We start from the raw sequence: 20,105 nt of genomic DNA, 5'->3' as shown, positions 1-20,105 counted from the left end.
TGTTCAAATAAACAAATTCTCAATGGAAAAATATTTTTTTCTAAACATGAGAAACCTAAATAAACTTTTTTTTTGGGAGGGGGGAGGTTATTAGAAGTTGTTAAAAATTATAATTAAAAAAAAAAAAGAGCTAGAGAGAGAGAGAAAGGCGTTTGTTTTCAACTCTTCCTCAATGTATATAAATACTCTGTTTTAGAAAACAGAGACCCAAAACGAGAGGACCAAAATGAAGAGAACGAGAGCAGCTCTCTTGTGTCTCCTCACGACACTGCTCCTAATCTCCGCCGCATATTCCACGGTGATGCGTCTCGAGATGACACACAGGGACACTCTCTTCCCGACTTCATTTTGCCGCATTGAAGACATTATCGGCTCGGACCAGAAACGCCACAGCCTCATTTCTCATAAACGGACAACAACAAAAACCAACGGTGGAGCGAGGCTAACTCTGAGATCAGGTTTCGACTACGGAGCGGCTCAGTATTTCGCCGAGATCAGAGTCGGTACCCCGGCGAAAAGGTTCAGAGTGGTGGTGGACACAGGGAGCGAGCTGACGTGGGTGAACTGCAGGTTCCGCGGGAAAGGAAAAACAGAGAACCGTCGAGTGTTCAGAGCAGAGGAGTCTTCGAGTTTCAGCAGAATCGGATGCTTGACTCAGACTTGTAAAGTCGATCTCATGAATCTCTTCTCCCTCTCTAGTTGCCCTACACCTTCAACTCCATGCGCATACGATTACAGGTACTTAATGTAGTAATCTCTTTTGGTGGCGGTGGTGGTTGCATTATCGATATTCACAGTAGTAAAACGTGAATTAGGTAGAGTTTAATTAGGAGTTGATTAAGGATCATAAACCAAAGGGGGAAGTGATGTTGATGGTGGAACTTAATTACAGACATTATTATTAGGATTTAGGAACACAACTTACTCTTTAAGGGATTGTGTGTGTGTTTGTGTTTAGAGAGAAGATATTTAGTGAAAATTTGGGTGGTCATCAATGAGACAAGGAGAGTGACCTCTCTTTCTTGTGACCATTAGGTATGGATGTGCATACCATATTAGAATCAGGTTCAAATATAATTTCGTCCTGGAAAAAAACTCCCATATTGTCTTTTATTTTTAATTACTTTCTATATTTCATAATAATTGTCGTTTAAGGTTTTTTATTAAAATTTTAAAATAATTTTCTGTTTTATTAAATACATTGTTTTGTTTGATATTATTATAAAGATAACAACTGGAAAATTTGCCCTAAAAATATAAAAAAAACATTTAAAATGAAATATACAGTATTTAGAAAACTCAGGGGAGCCATATAGATTTAGATGCAAGTTCATAAGGAGAAGGGGGTGATATTAAATGTGTCTTGAGCTACAATTCATCACATTACATAAATGTCACTTATTGCGTGACTTGTGAGTTAGGTTTGCCGTTCGAGCCATACATAAATTAAATTCCACCCTCTCTTTATTGTAACTAAACCCCGTAATAATCCATGTTACTGCGTTCTTACTAATTAACACTAAGATTGATCGGGTGGAAACAGATACGTGGACGGGTCAGCAGCGCAAGGCGTGTTCGGGAAGGAGACATTCACAGTTCGTCTCACCAATGGTCGTGTAGCCAGACTCCCCGGTGTACTCGTAGGTTGCACCAACTCCTTCAGTGGAGATAGCTTTCGTGGAGCCGATGGAGTGCTTGGTTTAGCCTTAAGCGACTACTCATTCACTTCGAAAGCCACTAATGTCTTCGGTGGCAAATTCTCCTACTGCCTCGTTGACCATCTCTCCAACAAAAACGTATCTAACTATCTCATCTTCGGCTCTTCCTCCTTCTCCTCTGCCACTAAACTCAACGCCACACGAACCACCCCGCTTGATCTCAACGTCATCCCTCCCTTCTACGCCATCAACATCATTGGACTCTCACTCGGAGAGACCATGCTCAACATCCCCATGCAAGTATGGGACGCAACACAAGGTGGTGGGACCATCTTGGACTCAGGAACTAGCCTCACGTTTTTAGCTGACGCTGCGTACAAAGCGGTTGTTTCGGGGCTTCAGCGTTACCTTTTTGGTTTGAAGAGAGTCAAACCAGAAGGTTTACCAATAGAGTATTGTTTCGATACCACGTCAGGGTTCAACCAGAGCAAGCTGCCGCAGTTGACGTTTCATTTCAAGGGCGGTGCGCGTTTTGAGCCGCATCGTAGAAGTTACCTAATAGATGCTGCGTCAGGAGTCAAGTGTTTAGGGTTTGTGTCGGCGGGAGAGCCGGGGACTAATGTCATTGGGAATATAATGCAGCAGAATTATTTGTGGGAGTTTGATATTGTGGCCTCAACTTTGACTTTTGCTCCTTCTACCTGTCTTTAGCTGTTTATTTATCTTTGTGTTTATTACTTTGATTTAATTGGCCGTTATTGTTTGTTAATTGTTAGTGAATATATAAACATGTTCGTTATAAAAGTTGCAATATATGGCACTTGATATTAATCTACCGCACTTCTGTTCATCAAGTTATAAATCTTTAGATCGCATCCACTGCTTTTCTAGATTCGTCATTACCGGGCCTGAGGCACATTTACGCCGTTAAACTGGCCGTAAAGGGACCAGATGAAATGGGTTTAGATATAAGAAGAGATTTGGCCCATAACTCCATTAGCTCAGTCTTTAATAAGTTCACACACTCTCACTTTTACGTGTTGAAGAAAGTAGGAATCTCATGCATCGCTGTTTCAGTCTCATGTGTTCTCTTCTCATATTTGATCTTTTTTTCCTTTTCCCATTCTCGCACTTATGGAATTTAAAACAAAACTTTGTAGAGTACTCTGTTTTATAACAAGAATAACACATCCTTAAATTAAAGTATCACATCTTCCACTAAAACTTTTGGAAATCGTCAATATACCACGAGGGAGGAGCGTTGTTGTTGATACTTGGGAAAAGAGTAAAAAGAAGTTAAACTTGGAGTTGGGGAAAAACAGATTATGGGCAATGACCAGTCCCATCATGGCATCCACTAAAGTCATCCAATCATTATTGGTGACAGAGAAGCATCACATGCTATGTGAATATGATAATGCTTTTTGCTTCTACAAAAATCAATCCCCAATTCATCACTTTTATACTACTATTCTTTGAAGACAAATTTTAAAACACCAAGAGGATATTCAAATTTTCAATGCATTTCCTTATTGTCATATAAGATAAGGTTAATCCGATGAAAATCAATTACTATTTCAAATTGTGACACCACACATACATAAAAAACCTTATACATGTGAAAAATACTCACACAAAAGTAAATAAAAAAAAACAAATTAAACCAGCTGGTTTATCTTACATTACCAATTTTTTTTAAAAAACACTCAATCCATTTTCTCCTACACCTACATTTGTTGTGCACAAATCACCAGAAAGTTAAAAAAAAAAAAAACTTTCAATTAAGTCAAATAGAAAATAAAGACAAAAATTAAGGATTAGTAATGAGGAGAGTGCAAGGAGTGTGACGGTAACAAGTGAGCAAGTGGTCATTGGTTAAACCAGCGGCTTGCATGAAGGAGTGAACCACAGTGGGACCCACGAACCGGAAGCCTCGACGAACCATGTCTTTACTTATGCTCTCCGACTTCGATGTCTTGACAGGAATCTTGTGGCCTAGCTTGTAATTCGTGGAGATGGGCTTATGGTTCACAAAACCCCAAAGGTATCTCTCTAGTGACCCGAAGGTTTTCTTGACCTCGAGGATCTTTGTTGCATTCTCCACAACACCTCTCACTTTGCTTATATCTACCTTGTATTCAATGCTTATTGCATTTATCTCTTTCTCGCTAAATTTGGCAACCGCTTCCGCCTCAAACTCCATAAACGCCTTCCTGAAGTGATGACGTTTTCTCAAAGTTGACGTCCAATCAGAACCTACTTGTGCGCCACTAAGGGTTAGCAGTTCGAACAAGGTCCTGGAATTAAGATAATTAGTTTCTTGTTTGACAAAGATGAAATTAATAAAATATAATGATATAGAAGATAAAGAGAAAATAAAACTCTAATCACTTTTAGCTTCAAATATATTAAAGAATATAGGTTTAAGAGTTTAGTAGGTTACCAGATCATTTAGGAGTCAATCCTACTTTTTAGATTTTAGGAGACTTTTAACCTAAAATAAGTGGGATTTTTGCAACTATAGAATTTTGGTGGTAATAACTAATAAGTGATAGTAATGAATTGCAATAAAAACACCATTATGTAACGCACTTGTCATCATGGACAGGGACTCCCCATTCTTCATCATGGTAGGCAACGTAAACAGGATCTGAAAATGACATAAAAATCAGAAGATTGAAGTGAGACTAGCATATTGCAATTTATAAAAAAGAACAAACTTATATGAAAGAAAAAAAAGAATATAATGAAAGGAGTATATACCAGAAGTAGGGGTGAGGAAGCTGCATCTCTGGGAATGAGGTTGAGGGTTAATAAGAGGGACAACTTTGGAGGAGTTGAAATTAGATAGGGTTGACTTGGATCTGCCGTAATGAGCGATCTTCAGTTTCCTTAGGGCTTGTTGTGCAGCCACTTCCTCCCTCCTCACGGCGGCTATACTCCCAGGAGCCTCCGTTATGAGACAAGAAGGATAGCTTTCTCCTTCCTTAAAACTCTTTGATTTCTTGCACTCCAAGCTTCCTCTCACTTTAGCTGAACCACCGTTGCTAATCACACTGTCCCTCTTGAAGGACTCAGAACAGTTCACAAGGCGATTGCAACTACTTGACTGCAACATTCCTCTTCTGGTCAAGCCCACTGTCTCCGTTCTGCTCATGTTCTCTATATCAACTCTTAAGTTATAAGGTGGTGGATGAAAGAAGAGATGTAGTAAGGAGAGAGCAGTGTTGTGTTTAAATGATGATGATATATGGAATAGAGAAGAGCAAGTGATTGTCTACCTATATAGATAACATGGGAGATATATAGAGAGTTGAAAAGTGATTGTAACTAAGGGTAATAATATGTACACATTTTACCAATTGGAACATAATTCTAAAACTAAAGCCGTGTGGATATTAAAGAATCAAATTACAAGAAGCAACAACAAAGTATTTTAGCAAAAAAAAGAAGCTACAAAGAAAAGGAATATAGAAAAGAGTTAGAGGCACTGCATGTGCACAGATAAATTGATGCCATCAAATCACATCACATGTGACCTACTGACCTTTAAGTCTCCCCCTAACTATTTCTGTTTACTTTTTCTTTTGGTAATTCAATAATCTGTCCTGTATTATTTTCGGCTTCCATCCCTTTTTTTTTTGTGCAACCTTTGGTTTCATTATCTTAAGCTTCAACCATATAAGAGTTAGAAGAAATTATCCATCCTCTTTGATTACAATAATGAAATTTGAAAACAACATAAGTTAAAACAGATAGATTCTCCAAAGAGATTGACAGCGAAAATGAGACACCGCTCAAATGCGTCGGTAGGAGATTCATGGTAACACCAGATTCATAAATCATAGTCACTGTATTTTGTGACGTTGAATGCTCCAGAACCTCGAGACTCATTGGAATGAGTTTCGTTGTATCCTCCGGTCCCAAACGAACCATTACACAAGATAACAAGCAGTTAGGAAAGCAATGATATTCATTGGCTTTGTAGCCAAGAAAAGAGTACCTCTGAGGAATTTTGGTGGAAGGGTTCAGGGTTCACTCCTGAAAAGAGAAAGAAGAGGGATAACGATCTTTCATGGCCCCGACATGAGGAGGTTTGAGTAGCCTTTTTTATTAAGGCTACGAGACTGCTATCTTCTAGCACCGAATGACTCCGAGCTGAGCTTTGAATGAGACGAGCATACACATTTGTACTTGTCGGAGATACCGGTTGATGACAAAATTTGCTTGACATCAGTGAACAAACCCCATTGACTACAGTAACAATATGAGATAATCCAGCTCTGCCTAGAATGTAAGCTTTCACTTGATGGAAATTCCAGCTGCTGGGCTTGGATAGTGGTAGCGAGATGGGTGAGAAGAGTCACCCCCTGAAATGAACCAGACATTAACGAACCTGACTCCTCCACACCAGCAGACAGTAAGATGGGCTTGACTCCAATTTCCTAAGAAACATAATTCCCAGCAAAACCTGTCGATTCCAGCATTACCGTGATGGAACCATAAAAATTTGCCGGAGTCAAAGCTGAACCGTTGGTCGTTGTGGTCGGAATATGTAGATATAAGCGGTGTTTGCAATGAGCAGCGATGAGTCAGTTGGTCATCGAAGGTGACGTTCATCGGCGGAATAGTTCGGTTGTAGTGCTCAGAGTCTTTGAAACACATAGATTTGATGAACAGTAGCCAAAGAGGACTGGTACAAGAGCCATACTCACACCAGAACAAGGCAGAATCAATCTTTCCCAAGAGACGAGAAAGGTAGTCTGCTTCTTAATGTTTTCCAATCTGAGCGCTGACAAGAATCATCTATAGGAGTTAAATCCAAATATATAGTCCTTCTCGATTTCTAACTTTATTCATGAATTTTTTGTCACACACGTTAAATCCAAATATATAGTCCTTTTCGATTTCTAACTTTTTCATAGCATATTTTGTTAAATAGTTATTTTATAATATAAATTTACTAAATAGTTTATAAAAACAATACTGAGTGTGGAATTTGAGTTAAACAAAAAGTGTGGAATTTGTTTTTTTCTTTATAAATAGTTTCATTCGATCCTTCTATCCGTTCATGTAGTATTTTGTATATGTGCATTGCGGTTTATAAAACTTACAGAACAAAAAGATAATAGTATATTGAACGGAAAAAGAAGAATTGGCATACTTTTTCAAAAAAGAAAGAAAAAGAATTGGCGTGACCTTCAAAAATGTTTACTATATACGAAGGAGATAAGATAAGAGAGTTTAAGAGACAGACCATGTGGTTCAAAGTATCCTCGATATATATCCATTTAGAAATAGTAAACACTAACTAGTAAGTAATAAATATCTCTATTATCCATCTTCTGCCTCTGGTGTCGTCTTCCGTTGCTCCTCAATCATTTCTAAATTTTGTTCCTTCCAATCAAATATTTATAACGCGAACCGTATTAATACTTTGTTTGCCATTTTGTGAAACTTTCCTCGAACTAACACACTTGACTTTCTCAACACCTCTGCAGCTGTGCTATTTTCATGTACAAGTATAATCCAACAAATTAATTAGAATAATGTGGTTACATAGCGTTGTGGCATGTTCCTCTTATCTTTGCATTCCCGCTTCCCACGAAGTTCCATTAAAATTTAGGATAATTATTTGACTTCTGCAGGATCAGTATCATTGGAGAATACGTACAAATGAATCTTAAACAAAAAAGGGTCCACCGTTTACTTCCCTACGAAAACTATTGTATAGTGATATATGTCTACGAAACTATTGTCTCTATCTATTTGTCCCCGAAAATAAAGTTCAATTCCTATTTCTCCCCCGAATATATAGTTCGAAGCTTATTTCTTCACAATCATCGAATTAGATGGTTTAATATCGGTTTACTATTTCAACTTAATTGGATCTTAGCTGGTTAACTATCAACTTTAAGTGGTTTATGGTTTAGGTTGAAATAGTAAACTGATATTAAACCATCTAATTCGATGATTGGAGAGAAATAGGTTTCGAACTATATATTTGGGAGGAAATAGGAATAGAAATTTATTCTCGGAGACAAATAAATAGAGGCAATAGTTTCGGAGACATATAGCACTATACAATACTTATCGCGGGGAAATAAGTGGTCGACCCAACAAAAAAACGTATATATAAAAAATAATTAATTTGTATATAGATCGAATACATTCCTTGTTTTTTTTTTTCAATCATATAGCGAATGAAAAGATATAATTGATAATGTTCAAAAGAAGATATTATTGAGTCTATTAGGTTATACTGTTTCTTGGTATGGATCTGATACTTCTCTCCCCCCGTTAGACATATTATTACAACTTACTCTGCGCATCTGATCTTACACATTATTGTTGGAACACGATTTGTCACCAAATCCTTCCCGCCACAAGTTTAAGTTATATGTCATTGATGTAGAACATGTTCGGTTTAGCATAAATGGTCTCACGATCAGACCATTTCGACTTCTAAACCAATAAAAGGCAATCAAGATTTTGACTAAATCAAAATCATATCTCCACCAAATATATGTTCACTATCTTCACGCCCTAGAAATGAGGAGTTCGGTGTTGACTCACCCGTCACGTGCAACAACACACCGAATGAAAGGGAGGTGAGCTTTACCTATAAAAGGACAAAAGCATCACTCTCATCGGGGGATCCGAACTCAGAGGCTGAAACTACAATCACATATTCTCACCAAATAAACATATCCATAAAGATACCAACACATGGCCTCGAGGGAGATAGCTCACATACGACGAATACGAGAGATCTCCTTAGATGAAGATAGCTCAACCGAGGTGTGACGGAGGAGAAAACAATGACTTGAAACACATTCCTTCCACATCAGATCACGTCTAACAAGAGACAAGGGACATGATTCTCTACGTCCCGGGATCGACGGAGCAAGATGGATGAAACCTCGTATCGAGACCACGAATAGAACACGTCTCCGTAAAGACATCCCGAGGACGAGAGCTCGGGACTTAAGAGAACTCTCGCTCGACAGAAGAAACGACCATGAAGATTATAACCATTCCCATGATTATCAAATCATTATATTTCTATAATAATTAAAGACATCATCCACCGCTTAGTTATTAAAGGAGAAGAAAAGCAGATGCGTTACTTTATGTATTCTTCACAAAGCAAATATATATTAATATTTGTTAATGTTAAAGAATCTTATAGAAAACTAAGGTAGGCCCGCCCTATGGACGGGAAGTTATAATAAAAACTATTTTCTATGAATTTTTATTAATTTTGAAGTATTTAAAACTATTATTGATTGAAAATGATATTAAAGTAAAACCCGCCTAAGGCTGGTAAATGAATAAAAAAAACATTATAACCATAAATTCTCAAGAAATTTTAATAAATTATTTACAAACATTTAGTTTGGTTTCAACTAAATATGTCATTAAATTTCACTTATTTCTTAGATTGTTTTCAACTAAATATATCATTAAATTTCACTTATTTATGTTAGAATTTTTAATATTTTGAGAATTATTATATTTTGAAAATTTATATATTTATTTACAGACTACTACATTTTTGAAAATATAATAATTTTTTTTGTTCCCAATATTTATTATACTATGTTCGTAGTAAATATTGTTTTTAAAAATATAGCTTCTTAAAAAATTAGTAGTCAATTGTGTTCAACACATAACTCGCGGATCATATATTACAAATTTCTTACAAAATAATTTTATATAATGATTAAAGGGAAATTTTCTAGGATAGCACTAAAAAAGTTTATATCACAAATATAGACTCTAAGAATCAAAATGACCAAAATGTATCATTAAAAACGTAAATATATATTTATACCCCTAGGGTTAACTAATTCAAACCTTAGAGTTTAGAGTTAAGGGTGGGGATTTGGATTTGTGGTTTAAGATTTTATAAAATAGAAAATATATATTAAAATTTTGAAGATAAAAATTTTAAAATAGTTTTAAGAAGTATTTTCGAATTACAAAAAGAAATTTTGAAAAAAAAAAAACAAAATTCAAAAAAAAAATTCAAAAAAAATTATAAAAAAGATCGAATTTGAAAACATATAATCTAAAACTATAAAAAAATTATTATTATTTTATTTTATTTTTTTATTTATTTATTTATTTTTTTATTATTATATATCTAGGGTATTAGTGTCATTTTACCTATTAAATGAAATATTTTGATATTTCTCCTTGTGGTCTATTTTTGTGACTAAAACTTGAAAATGGTCTATTTATGAAAATTGCCAATGATTAAACGTCTAAAATAATATAATATATAATTTAAGGTTGTTTATTGTTATGTCTTGTTGAACTTTATTTTGTGATATAAATTAACATAGCTTGATATAGTATACATAAATTTATCGTTAATATATATGAAAAATGTTTATAAGATATTGCTCATATTTTTATAAGATATTGCTCATATGTTTATAGATCCAATAAGTTTATGTAGTTCGGATATATTATATATAAATTTATCTGACAAAAATTTTCAGAAGATATTGTTCAATAAATAAAATTTTACTTAAGAGTTTGGCTAATTAAATATATTATATACAATTTTAAGTACATATTTTTATTGTAACATATTTTAAGTAAATCGTTAAATAATTTTTGATCAGTTAAATTATTTATAAACCTTGATATTGATTTATTTGTGTCAAATTAAGTTAGAAGCTTCATAATTGTATTTGGATAGTTTCTTCCCGATATATGTGTTACTTTGAGAAGATATATTTAGCTATAGCCATTATTTTTGGAAATTGATATAACAAAAAAGAAATTATATTGTGAACAAAAGTTTTGAAAATCTGATATCCAAGTAAATAAAAGAATTAGCTTAAACTCCAAAACACAACTACCGCAACTTCCTTACTTCTTAGGGCGCACACATTGTGTGTAACTGAGAGCTTTTATTGGAGCTGGATCAGAGAAGCCTTTAACTGGGATGCTCTTTAGAGAAAAGGGACACATAAGAAAATAATTCGTCAGGGCTTATGGAGCCACATAAAGTACCATTCTCCCATAGCAGAAGGACAATTCCGTTTCTGTCTAGACCCACCGGTGAATTATATGAATCATCATTCAGCAACATCTAAAGGTTCTTCCATGAGCTTTGGGTGAACTGAAAGCCATTTCTAAAAAAAAAACATTACCCACTAAAACAGGCACTCAAAATTATTAGCAAAGACCCCAAAAATGACATAGTATATGTCATCAGCTCCTCTAAGAAAAAATATCTTACCTCGAACAAAAGAGAGTGTACATGACAAAAATTATGACTCTACTCAGTGTATATCTGCCAGTAATTTTTTTTTTGAACAACTCCTGCCAGTAATTGTTAATGTCTAAATTTACCAACTCTCATAAGATAAATATGGCTAGCAGATTTTAGAAAACTGCAATGATACCTTAGAAAATAGTTCCCACCACTAATCACTAAATCAAACAGAAAAAAACAAAAGGCGCAGTATGAGAATATAATATATAGCCCACATACAGAGAGATGTCCCCTGCAAAAATCCAAGAGATGTTAGTTTCAATCTGACTTTTGTACAGAGGAGAAACGAAACTAAAATTTGCAGTCATACCATCGATATGTGTTGCAAAATCCACTTTCATAACATCGTCGTATTGAAGTACAGTCTTGTCTCCGGAGTTTGGTGTCCAATGAGCAGCAACCCTGGAAGTTAAAAAACATCAGAGATGAACATGAGTACTAAAGAAGAATAGTGAATTGTGGATAGGAAGAGAAAGTTGAAACAACCCAATTCAAAGAGCATCCTGTAGGGAAAGCAATACCAGCTTTCAGACCATTCTCTGATATAAGTTTACAAACAATATCCTCAAGTGTCTCGCATACATCAGTCATCAACATTCCAGGCTTCACTATGCTTCTTACATATTTTCTAACCTGAAAATTTATGAAGAAAAATATTAAAATATTCCAGGAGAAAAAATAATCTGTAGTCATTTAATATGTTAAAGAGATCAACCTCGCTATGAACTTCTGCAGCCTGGCGTACAGAGTTGTATATTGGCTTTCTCCAAACGCTCCAAATCTCTCTCCTCTTCGGATGTTGTTCTCCACAAATTGCTACAATACAGAGATCAAGATCCATAGTCTTAAAATCTAATAAAGTTCAACAGAAGCAAAAACAAAAGCTGTATGGACTATATCTAAATGCATATTGCATACTAAAACGTATTAAAAATATTCCCTTAAAGCTAAATAGAGTTGTATGAAATTTACTCGTCCTTATACTGTTCGATTTCACCTTCAGGAAACTCTCCAGATGGAAAAATCTTAACGACAGGGATTGTTGGGCCGTCTTCCTGCAAACATAAGACAAACCATCGCTAAAGCAAACAACAAAAGTGGCAAATTGAAAGAAAAGAGAGAACGAAACACTTCTTACATGCTTTTACTCTTATTTTTCTTGTTCTTCTTCGTTAAGTCTCAGCTTGAAAGAACAAAAGAAACATGCAATATACTACTCAGTCAGCCATGAATCAATCTTTCTGGGCCTGAATCCAACTTTCTTCCGGCAACCGGAAGACAACGGAAACATTAAAAATGTAATAAAGAAAAAAAATCTAGTTATGAACTCAAGCTGAGGAATAAAACAAACCTGGGAATCAAGTCGCAACATATTGACTCCCATGAGTTCTCCACCGCGTCGGACGTTTCTAGCCTCCCAATAACGGAGAAACCGCACTTTAAGGTGGAGGAGCAGTGTCCGGTTTTCAAATCGGAAAGGAAGATTGTATGTTAGCCATTCTACTCAGAATAAGATTAATGGTTTGTGAAAATGAATAAGGAGATCGTTCTCATAGCATGAAAGCCTACCTTTTTATTGTCGCAATTCCACCGCCTCCCATATTAATGATTGCATTGAAGAGAGATTGTGGGTCATGGATTTAAGCAACTGACTTTAAGAAGATGAACCTGTAACTGATTGACTCTCAGAATTTTTAGGAAGAAGATGAAAGAACTCTTTCGAAACCATAGATCGAGTTTAGCTCTCGTATGGCGGATACGAAGAATGGGTTAATCCCTAAATCAAAAACGTTGCGTTTCATTACATATCGAGTTGCTCTTTATTTTGTTTGGGTCCATTCTGAACATAAAACCTGTATACAAATTGAAACCCAAATCCATTAAACCTTCGATTAAATGAAACGCAACGCTTGGACATGTGGCACAATTCTGTGAACTGAATTTCCTATGTGACATCCTAGGTGTCTTTCTAAGGAGAGAGCAAACCATACTTTATATAGATAGATAGATAGTTAGTAACAAACTTCGATCATGTCAATGACACGTGCTCTTCTTCAGATGATACGACCTAATGAGATCATATTAAGATAGATCGAGTTATTTGAATCCATCACTTATACATAAACGACCTCTTATTCAAGAACCGACAAAGCCGACGTATCGTTCGAGATCAATGGAAACGACTTCCCGCTCGAGACCGATAACATCTCTTTCGAGATGATGATAATCGAACTACGTTATGACTTGATCCCTCAACGGGTACGTAGGCAGCTCGATCCCGAGTTCAGTCACGATATATATCTCTCCTGATATCTTTATGATATTCGACCTACGAATATAATCCATTCCCGACAAATCGAACCCAATTATCGTTGTGTTCTGAGGATATTGTCGTTCATGAAGTTCTTTCCTCCCTATTTTTACAAACAACCACCTCAAATACTTAGTGTGGGTTTTAGGACCCACAATTATCATATGGGTTTTTATATAAATACATGAAAGTAGATTTAAAAAGCCCAAATTAATGTAAAATGACTACGAGAAAACGAAAGATTAATGAGAAAATGACAAACTGATATTGGTAAAATCTCAGCTATCAAAACTAGTGACAACAACAAGTAAAAGTTATTCATATAAATTATTTACACTTGAGGACCTGATCAAAGTATAGAAAGAGACAGAGTAAAACTAAAAGGTCCAGCCAAGATCATCCATAGGATTGAAATCGATAGACATTGCAGAAGAAAAAATAGAAGCAAAATCATGATCAAAAGTAGTAGTAGAAGGCGTATTAAACAAAATGTCCAGGTTGAAGTAATCGTCATCAATTCCTACTACTGCCTTTTCACTTGAAAACATCGGAGCTTCTTCGTGGATTGGTGCCACTCCATCAACATCTGACCAGCTAGGAATCATATTCTCATAATCTAAAAGACTTGACATGGTATTATTGATAGGGATTATGGTCTGAGAGGGTAATGGAGTTCGGATAGGAGATTTAACTTTGTTTGGTTTAGTTGAAGTGTGAGGATTAAGGTTTGTGATTGAGAAAGCAGTGGTTGATAGATCAAAAGTAGGGTTTGTCATGATGGACTTCATCTTGCTTGGCTTGGGAATATTATTATTAGAAGAAGTAGCAGATCTTTTGTGTGAAGGCATGAGATTATGAGTGGAAGGGTCGAAGCCTTGAGAAAGAAGCTTCTTCTTGATGCATGAGTTCCAAAAGTTTTTGACTTCATTGTCAGTGCGTCCAGGTAAGTGTTTAGCAATTTGAGCCCATTTGTTACCAAGAATACGATGAACATCGATGATAGTCTGCTCTTCCTCCGCAGTAAACGAACCTCTCTTTAAATCAGGCCTCAAGTAGTTTATCCACCTTAACCTGCAACTCTTCCCACACCTCTCCAACCCTATAAATACACACATACATAAAATTACTCCCTCCATTTCAATATGTAAAATATATGTTCGAGATGATTTTTGTTGTTTCACAATTATAAAATGTAGACAACTTTAGTTTTGTAAACTGCATGTGTAACCAATTATATATTTGTTCTTTTTATTGATAATTAAATTAAATCGTTTTAAATTATATTTTTAATAAAAAAAATTTAAAAGTAAATGTCTAATATGTGTTCATCGTAGCAAAACATTATACATTATACATTATAAAACAGAGGAAATATAAATCATACATCAAAAATGGAGATCAAAACTCGTATATTAAAAACATGAATCAATCTACTTATTGCCAAATGATTTTGGGTTGGAAACTCATGATCATTCCTCGTACATACGTATATATACTAATTAACGTTTGATTAATGAATGAAAATGTAGTCAAAGAGTTAGAGAGAGAAGATATTATAACCGGCAAGCTTGGGTACGGAACTCCAACTTGGATGACCATGAGTAGTGATATAACGAAGAAGCTTCTCGTCTTCCTCAGGAGACCAAAGCCCTCTATTCACTTTGTGTTTTCCACAGCATCGATGTCCCATTTCATCTCTTTTCATTTCCCACTTCCCTCTCATCTTCCTAATTTATATATACAACATACAAGCTAAGATTCTTGGTGTTAAATGTTAATAAACCAGCAGGGTCACTATTTAATTATTTTTCCCTCATCAGTACTATATCCTTTCTACGGTTAATTAATCTAATATGATTAACCAAACTTGTATTGTTTCTCTTCTTCTCTGCGTGTCTTCAAATGGAAGCCTGTTTAGAGATATTAACATTTCACGTCACTTTCCTTGATAAAAAGAGTCATCCATATATCTATATAACTTGTACTTGTGATTAATTATTGGCATACATTGCATGCATAGATACTGTAAATTATAAGTGTTTCTTTAATAATGGTTTAATACTATCTGTTCCTTAACTATATAGGACACGCCCTAATGAGTAAATTATACGGAGTTACATTCGGTCTAGAATTCAAAATGTATTGGTAAGAAGATTACTAGAATAAAACACGAGTTATTAACATCTGATAATTATTACGCTATGTTGTATATAACCATTGGGTTTTAGACCTTTCAGATTGACTAATTGTATGCATCATCACGCACCTTTGTACACTAAAAGTTAATACGCATAGACGTGAAGAATCCAAATTATCTCTTGACATACTTTAAGTTACCCCTTCACTTCATTATAGGCCGGATACACTGATCGTTATCATGTATGAGACTTCTTTGAAAATGCGTTAATTTTTGTAGTCTGAAAATTGGAATGGTGAAGAGTATTGCTATCAGTAAATAAGTTTCATTTACTAAACATATTAGTTAAAATTGGAGGTAAAGTAGGGAGCACGATTGCAAAATATTCCAACCTAATCGCAACTACTAGAAAATTGGAGAATTGAGTATATCAATCCCTGGAGCTTCTAAAGAACATTTCCGCTTAAGTAAGCCACGCACGGGTCAAGCTAAACATGGGTCTACAAAGCAATCGTTAGTTTGAATCCGTCAAGTTAAATGTAATAATAGACTAATGGGTGGGGGAGAAAGCAGTTAATTAACATAATAATATAAATCCGTCGCTGTTAATTACCATATCATGTAAAAATCCTCGTCTGAATGAAGCTACATATATTTAACTATACATTTATAAACAAATTTGTCTTAACGTACTATATTGTCTTTCTTTTGATGAAATATTTTGTCCTTTATTGATAAACCCTAACCATGGGTAAGCAATGGAATAGACCAGTTGGTAATCTTTGAATTTTCTATTAAAAAATAAAGGAAGTATATGCAATTGTTAGGACATTTCTGGTATTAATTTGACAACATGAAGTCAGAATGATGTAACACAATTCATCGGTCCTAAAAAATAAACTGGGTAATCATGATTCATGAGTCTGCTTTTACAAATCACGTGCGTGATTTTGATCGTCGGAGTAGTAACAAAGAAGCTCTCTTTTCTGGAAGTTAATTTGTGTTTCCTGGTTTAAGCTTTTTCTTAGTTAATTTGTACCAGATGTTTAGATGGACGTACTAGTTTATTAACATGAAACATATATGCCGTCAACAGTTTTATAAAAAAACCATACCGTCAACAGTTCTTGAGGTTTGTTTTGTGTTGAGTAGTTTTCTTCGCAAACTTATTGAGAATCATTTCGAACATATTTTTAGAGCATATCCATTGCAAGTATATAAGAAGAAGATATCATGATTAAAATTAAAAAAATATCGAAAAGAAGTGAGAAAGTAAGAAATTCTCATATAGAAAACTTTGAGAACTCATGAAAATTTCAAATGCCATTGTTTCTCATTTATTAGACCATGATTAACCCGAAATTTTTAGAATGGGGTTTTTAGCGGAAGTTAAGAAACAGTTTCTTAACTTCTGCTAAGAACCTCATCCTAAGAATCCCGGGTTAATCATGCTCTTAGTTTATTACCTAAGATTCATTTGCTTAACAAAATTATCTTCTATTATTATTATTTTCTAATCTAGATACTCATTAGTTTTTATCAAAGAGGTTACTCTTAGAACAACGGGACGAACGATTTGCGATAAAACGTGACATATATTTACATACTTTTAACTTTGTGTTTAAAAATGAGAAGAAACAACGAATAATAACAGATATTTGAAAGCTGTTGAAGTGTAAGAGAAAACAAATAACACATATACTCCACCGTTAAATCTTATCTTTAAGTAAGTTATGTTAAACATCCTTTGTTGACCGTTTCCCACAAGACTTCCACAGACTTTGAGAGTTCAGACAACGACATAAACCCCGCCTTGACCAGGCTCTTATTTGTCTCAAAACATTCATATATTGTGACCCTATTATGGTGGGATCTGATCGGCCCATCTAACCTTACCGCTTCAAATTTTTTTTTTTTTTTTTTTTTGAATGAATGTAAAATTATATTAAGTCAAAACTGTGTTACATCTAGTGTTTCTGTTTTTATTTATATACTTAATCAACTAAAATAAAAGAAATCTTCTATTTTCTATATTGGATTTGGAACTTGCCTTGTTCCAAACCAAGTGCGTAAACTCCTTTTCAAGTATGCATGACCCGTGGCTTTGATAGCAAGAAGGTGAAGCCTTATCGTTTTGTCGATAAGCTTACTCAGTATGGCAGCCGCTTTTGGTTCCTCTCCATGCTTTCTACCATTTATTTCTCTCCAAATGATATGGACTGCAACCTGAAGAGAGTATCTGATAAAAAACATTTCTATTGGAGGGTAGCTTCTACCAGAAACCATTTTCCCAATATCATCCCAGTCAGTGGTGAAATTATCCCTAAAAAACCCTTTCACCAGAGATTCCCACACTTCAGTCGAGTAAGAGCACTGAAAGAAGAGATGTTGCATGTCTCTTGAACTCCCTGACACAGAACACACTCTGTTCACAGAAACTTTCCAAACTTGCATTTTGTCTCCCGTTTGCAATAAATGAGCTTTTAGTATTTCGATTAACGATTGGCAAGAAAAACATCAGAATTATGAGTGATGAAAAGTAAGTATTGTTGGTGATAATGACTACAACCGTGATTAGAAAGACAAGATCTTTTAAAATTTTCAGTTTACAAGTAATTGAGAATGCATGAGGCAGCCTACTTCACTATCTATTGCACATCATCACATTTATTAGAGTGGGTAACGAAGATCTACTTCATGTTTGACAGAAGTTATTACATGCAAGTTTGTGCGTTTATACACCAAGTGCACATTAAAGCTAGAGTAGGAAGAGTCAAATAGCTAGACCTATATATAGTAATCTTTAACCGAGGCAAACCGTATGGTTCTTGGTGATGGAACTCCGAGAATCTTGGAGGGAGAAGTTGGAATTGATGTCAGGGAGATGCATTGCAGAGTCCATAGAGGAAGACGAAGGAAACTGATCCTCGAACCATTGGATTGTGAGGGGTGATGAGTTGTTGCAAATAGTGGTTCGGTCGAAAAAGAGAGTAGAGTAGTCTTTGGTAAGGCTTGCTTCTTGTGTCTCACATGCTTTCTCTAGCATGCTCTCCATGTATTTCCCTTGTGCTTCTATCCTTTGATTTACCTGTCTTTCTAATTCTACCTCTTCCTCTATTCTTCTGTGCACTTCAGTTTGCATCCTTCATCACCAATCATAATTACCACTTAGTTATATATATAATAAGATTTTAGGTCTATATAACTATATTGGAATTGGAGCGCACATACTCATTCATATTGTGACCAGTGAAATGGGGAGTAGTGAATACAACATTCCTTTGAAGATCCAACATGGAAACTGCATGCATGATTGATCGATGTTGATTACCAAATATAAAAGGTATTCATGGCGCAGTCAGAAATTAACCAATACATAGAGTTCAATTTAATAAGAAGGCTGATCAATACTGCGCACCTCTATTAGGATCCCTAATATTAGTGGAGTGACCATGGCTATGGTCCTTGTGAGGCTGCTTTCCAAGTCTGAACTTCTGAAAACATATATACATATTAATTTATATTAACCAGTACTATATATTTTAATTCTAACTATATGCAAAACTACCTAAACAAGAAGGAATCAAGAACAAAAATTGTAAAGAATAGGAAACTAAAGATGAACAAAGTAAGGATGATATTCCAATCTAAGCGGTGGTCCTTCAAGGAGAAATCCACACTTTACCACTAAATGCATTTTTAGCGGGGAAGTAGGAATGATATATAGAGTAGGAAGCAAGATTATGGTAGAGAGACCTGGAGATGGCTCTTGAGATGATAAAGTGTAAGACCCTTCACGCCCATCACTCTCATTATCGTCTTAGGTGTAGCCTCTGTTAATATATATCATACTTATCAGCTTCATAATATATACACTGCAAATGAATCAATATAAGATGATGATGATGAAAACGTACTGTCAGGGCCTCCAAGGTGAGTAACAGCGTCAACGAAGCGTTCATGAAGCTCGGCGGTCCAACGAAGGCGAGGCTTAGGATCGGTGGTCAGTACAAGACCTGATGGTGACTCAGATCTCCTCTCTTCCCTTGACTGCATCATGATTTTAACAACAAATGTCGATCGGTGATGCAATATTCAGCACAAGCGAATATTAGTATTTATGAAAGAAAAGAAAGAACACACGACGTCTTGCAAATTATAAAGTTTGATTCTGGACTGGCACTGACACATATATTTTTGATATAAAAAATAAATAAAAGCAGACAAGCATATCTACAGACTATATTATGCAATAGGGTTCTAGGCTTTCAAGTTGTAAACCATGCAGAGGATTTTACATCCACACATGTCTAAAAACACAATTAGGTACAAATCCGCAATATCCAAGTCCTCCTATTTTGATGTATTGACGCATGTGGCCTTATACAGCCGTATTATAAGAAATTGCTTTTCAAAAATTAGCTTCCATGAAGATATAGATGCATGCACATGCATGTGGGAATAAGGAACATAAGCATCTTATTTTTGTTTAATCTCGATGAAAAGATTCGTGTGCGGTGTACTTTAGAAAAAGATAACAAGTGGAACAAAGCTGATGTTTAACTGCTAGCTCATCAATTAAGTATGTATGTAAATGTAAGCAAATAAGAATCATGCAGCTTGGAAAAGAAAAGAAAAAAAAGAAGACGAAAGTATTTGTTTTAGTTTGCTTAGTTTTCAAGCGGACTTTGTTTGATCGATTCT

General features: G+C 35.1%; 4 protein-coding genes across 6 annotated transcripts; 1 reads left to right on the top strand and 3 right to left on the bottom strand.

The window, feature by feature from the left end:
- The first annotated feature begins 94 nt into the window (after window positions 1-94).
- LOC106377483 (aspartic proteinase NANA, chloroplast) lies at window positions 95-2,493 on the top strand. Its single transcript, XM_013817729.3, has 2 exons — window positions 95-738; window positions 1,544-2,493. The coding sequence occupies exons 1-2, from the start codon at window positions 227-229 to the stop codon at window positions 2,367-2,369; spliced, it is 1,338 nt and encodes a 445-aa protein (XP_013673183.1). The 5' UTR covers window positions 95-226; the 3' UTR covers window positions 2,370-2,493.
- A 715-nt stretch (window positions 2,494-3,208) lies between these two features.
- LOC106377484 (DNA-3-methyladenine glycosylase 1-like) lies at window positions 3,209-5,026 on the bottom strand. The gene is made up of 3 exons (XM_013817730.3): window positions 4,422-5,026; window positions 4,251-4,308; window positions 3,209-3,955 (listed from the first exon to the last, which is right to left on the bottom strand). Exons 1-3 carry the CDS (start codon window positions 4,813-4,815, stop codon window positions 3,469-3,471), a joined length of 939 nt encoding a protein of 312 aa, XP_013673184.2. The 5' UTR covers window positions 4,816-5,026; the 3' UTR covers window positions 3,209-3,468.
- A 5,415-nt stretch (window positions 5,027-10,441) lies between these two features.
- LOC111200753 (transcription factor MYB86-like) lies at window positions 10,442-17,292 on the bottom strand. 2 transcript variants are annotated; one of them, XM_048744654.1, is made up of 9 exons: window positions 14,825-17,292; window positions 12,523-14,363; window positions 12,092-12,390; window positions 11,926-12,008; window positions 11,669-11,769; window positions 11,440-11,586; window positions 11,264-11,355; window positions 11,084-11,185; window positions 10,442-11,000 (listed from the first exon to the last, which is right to left on the bottom strand). In XM_048744654.1, exons 1-2 carry the CDS (start codon window positions 14,985-14,987, stop codon window positions 13,642-13,644), a joined length of 885 nt encoding a protein of 294 aa, XP_048600611.1. In that variant the 5' UTR covers window positions 14,988-17,292; the 3' UTR covers window positions 10,442-11,000; window positions 11,084-11,185; window positions 11,264-11,355; window positions 11,440-11,586; window positions 11,669-11,769; window positions 11,926-12,008; window positions 12,092-12,390; window positions 12,523-13,641. The 2 variants fall into 2 exon arrangements, with proteins under 2 accessions (XP_048600611.1, XP_048600612.1); XM_048744655.1 differs by lacking the exon at window positions 14,825-17,292 and having other exon boundaries at window positions 10,442-10,810; window positions 10,918-11,000; window positions 12,523-13,038.
- Window positions 17,293-17,972: 680 nt separating this feature from the next.
- On the bottom strand, window positions 17,973-19,848 carry LOC125575021 (myb family transcription factor PHL12-like). 2 transcript variants are annotated; one of them, XM_048744657.1, is made up of 5 exons: window positions 19,319-19,848; window positions 19,158-19,234; window positions 18,820-18,895; window positions 18,633-18,702; window positions 17,973-18,544 (listed from the first exon to the last, which is right to left on the bottom strand). In XM_048744657.1, the coding sequence occupies exons 1-5, from the start codon at window positions 19,458-19,460 to the stop codon at window positions 18,205-18,207; spliced, it is 705 nt and encodes a 234-aa protein (XP_048600614.1). In that variant the 5' UTR covers window positions 19,461-19,848; the 3' UTR covers window positions 17,973-18,204. The 2 variants fall into 2 exon arrangements, with proteins under 2 accessions (XP_048600614.1, XP_048600613.1); XM_048744656.1 differs by having other exon boundaries at window positions 18,633-18,735; window positions 19,319-19,796.
- Window positions 19,849-20,105: the final 257 nt, after the last annotated feature.

Source organism: Brassica napus, chromosome C1 (assembly GCF_020379485.1).
Source record: "Brassica napus cultivar Da-Ae chromosome C1, Da-Ae, whole genome shotgun sequence".
Taxonomy (NCBI): domain Eukaryota; kingdom Viridiplantae; phylum Streptophyta; class Magnoliopsida; order Brassicales; family Brassicaceae; genus Brassica; species Brassica napus.
Note: the sequence above shows the minus strand (reverse complement) of the source record. Positions and strands in the feature narration are given on the sequence as shown.

Bases quoted from the DNA above. Each gene is read 5' to 3' on its own strand.
- LOC106377483 (XM_013817729.3), top strand. From the start codon at position 227: ATGAAGAGAACGAGAGCAGCTCTCTTGTGTCTCCTCACGACACTGCTC. The intron at 739-1,543 runs GTACTTAATGTA...GGGTGGAAACAG, and splicing joins CCATGCGCATACGATTACAG to ATACGTGGACGGGTCAGCAG.
- LOC106377484 (XM_013817730.3), bottom strand. From the start codon at position 4,815: ATGAGCAGAACGGAGACAGTGGGCTTGACCAGAAGAGGAATGTTGCAG. The intron at 4,309-4,421 runs GTATATACTCCT...TGTCATTTTCAG, and splicing joins CTTCCTCACCCCTACTTCTG to ATCCTGTTTACGTTGCCTAC. The intron at 3,956-4,250 runs GTGCGTTACATA...TCTTAATTCCAG, and splicing joins GTCCCTGTCCATGATGACAA to GACCTTGTTCGAACTGCTAA.
- LOC111200753 (XM_048744654.1), bottom strand. From the start codon at position 14,987: ATGAGAGGGAAGTGGGAAATGAAAAGAGATGAAATGGGACATCGATGC. The intron at 14,364-14,824 runs GTTATAATATCT...GTGTATTTATAG, and splicing joins TTCCGTACCCAAGCTTGCCG to GGTTGGAGAGGTGTGGGAAG.
- LOC125575021 (XM_048744656.1), bottom strand. From the start codon at position 19,460: ATGATGCAGTCAAGGGAAGAGAGGAGATCTGAGTCACCATCAGGTCTT. The intron at 19,235-19,318 runs GTACGTTTTCAT...ATATATTAACAG, and splicing joins TCACCTTGGAGGCCCTGACA to AGGCTACACCTAAGACGATA. The intron at 18,896-19,157 runs GTCTCTCTACCA...ATATGTTTTCAG, and splicing joins ATCTCAAGAGCCATCTCCAG to AAGTTCAGACTTGGAAAGCA.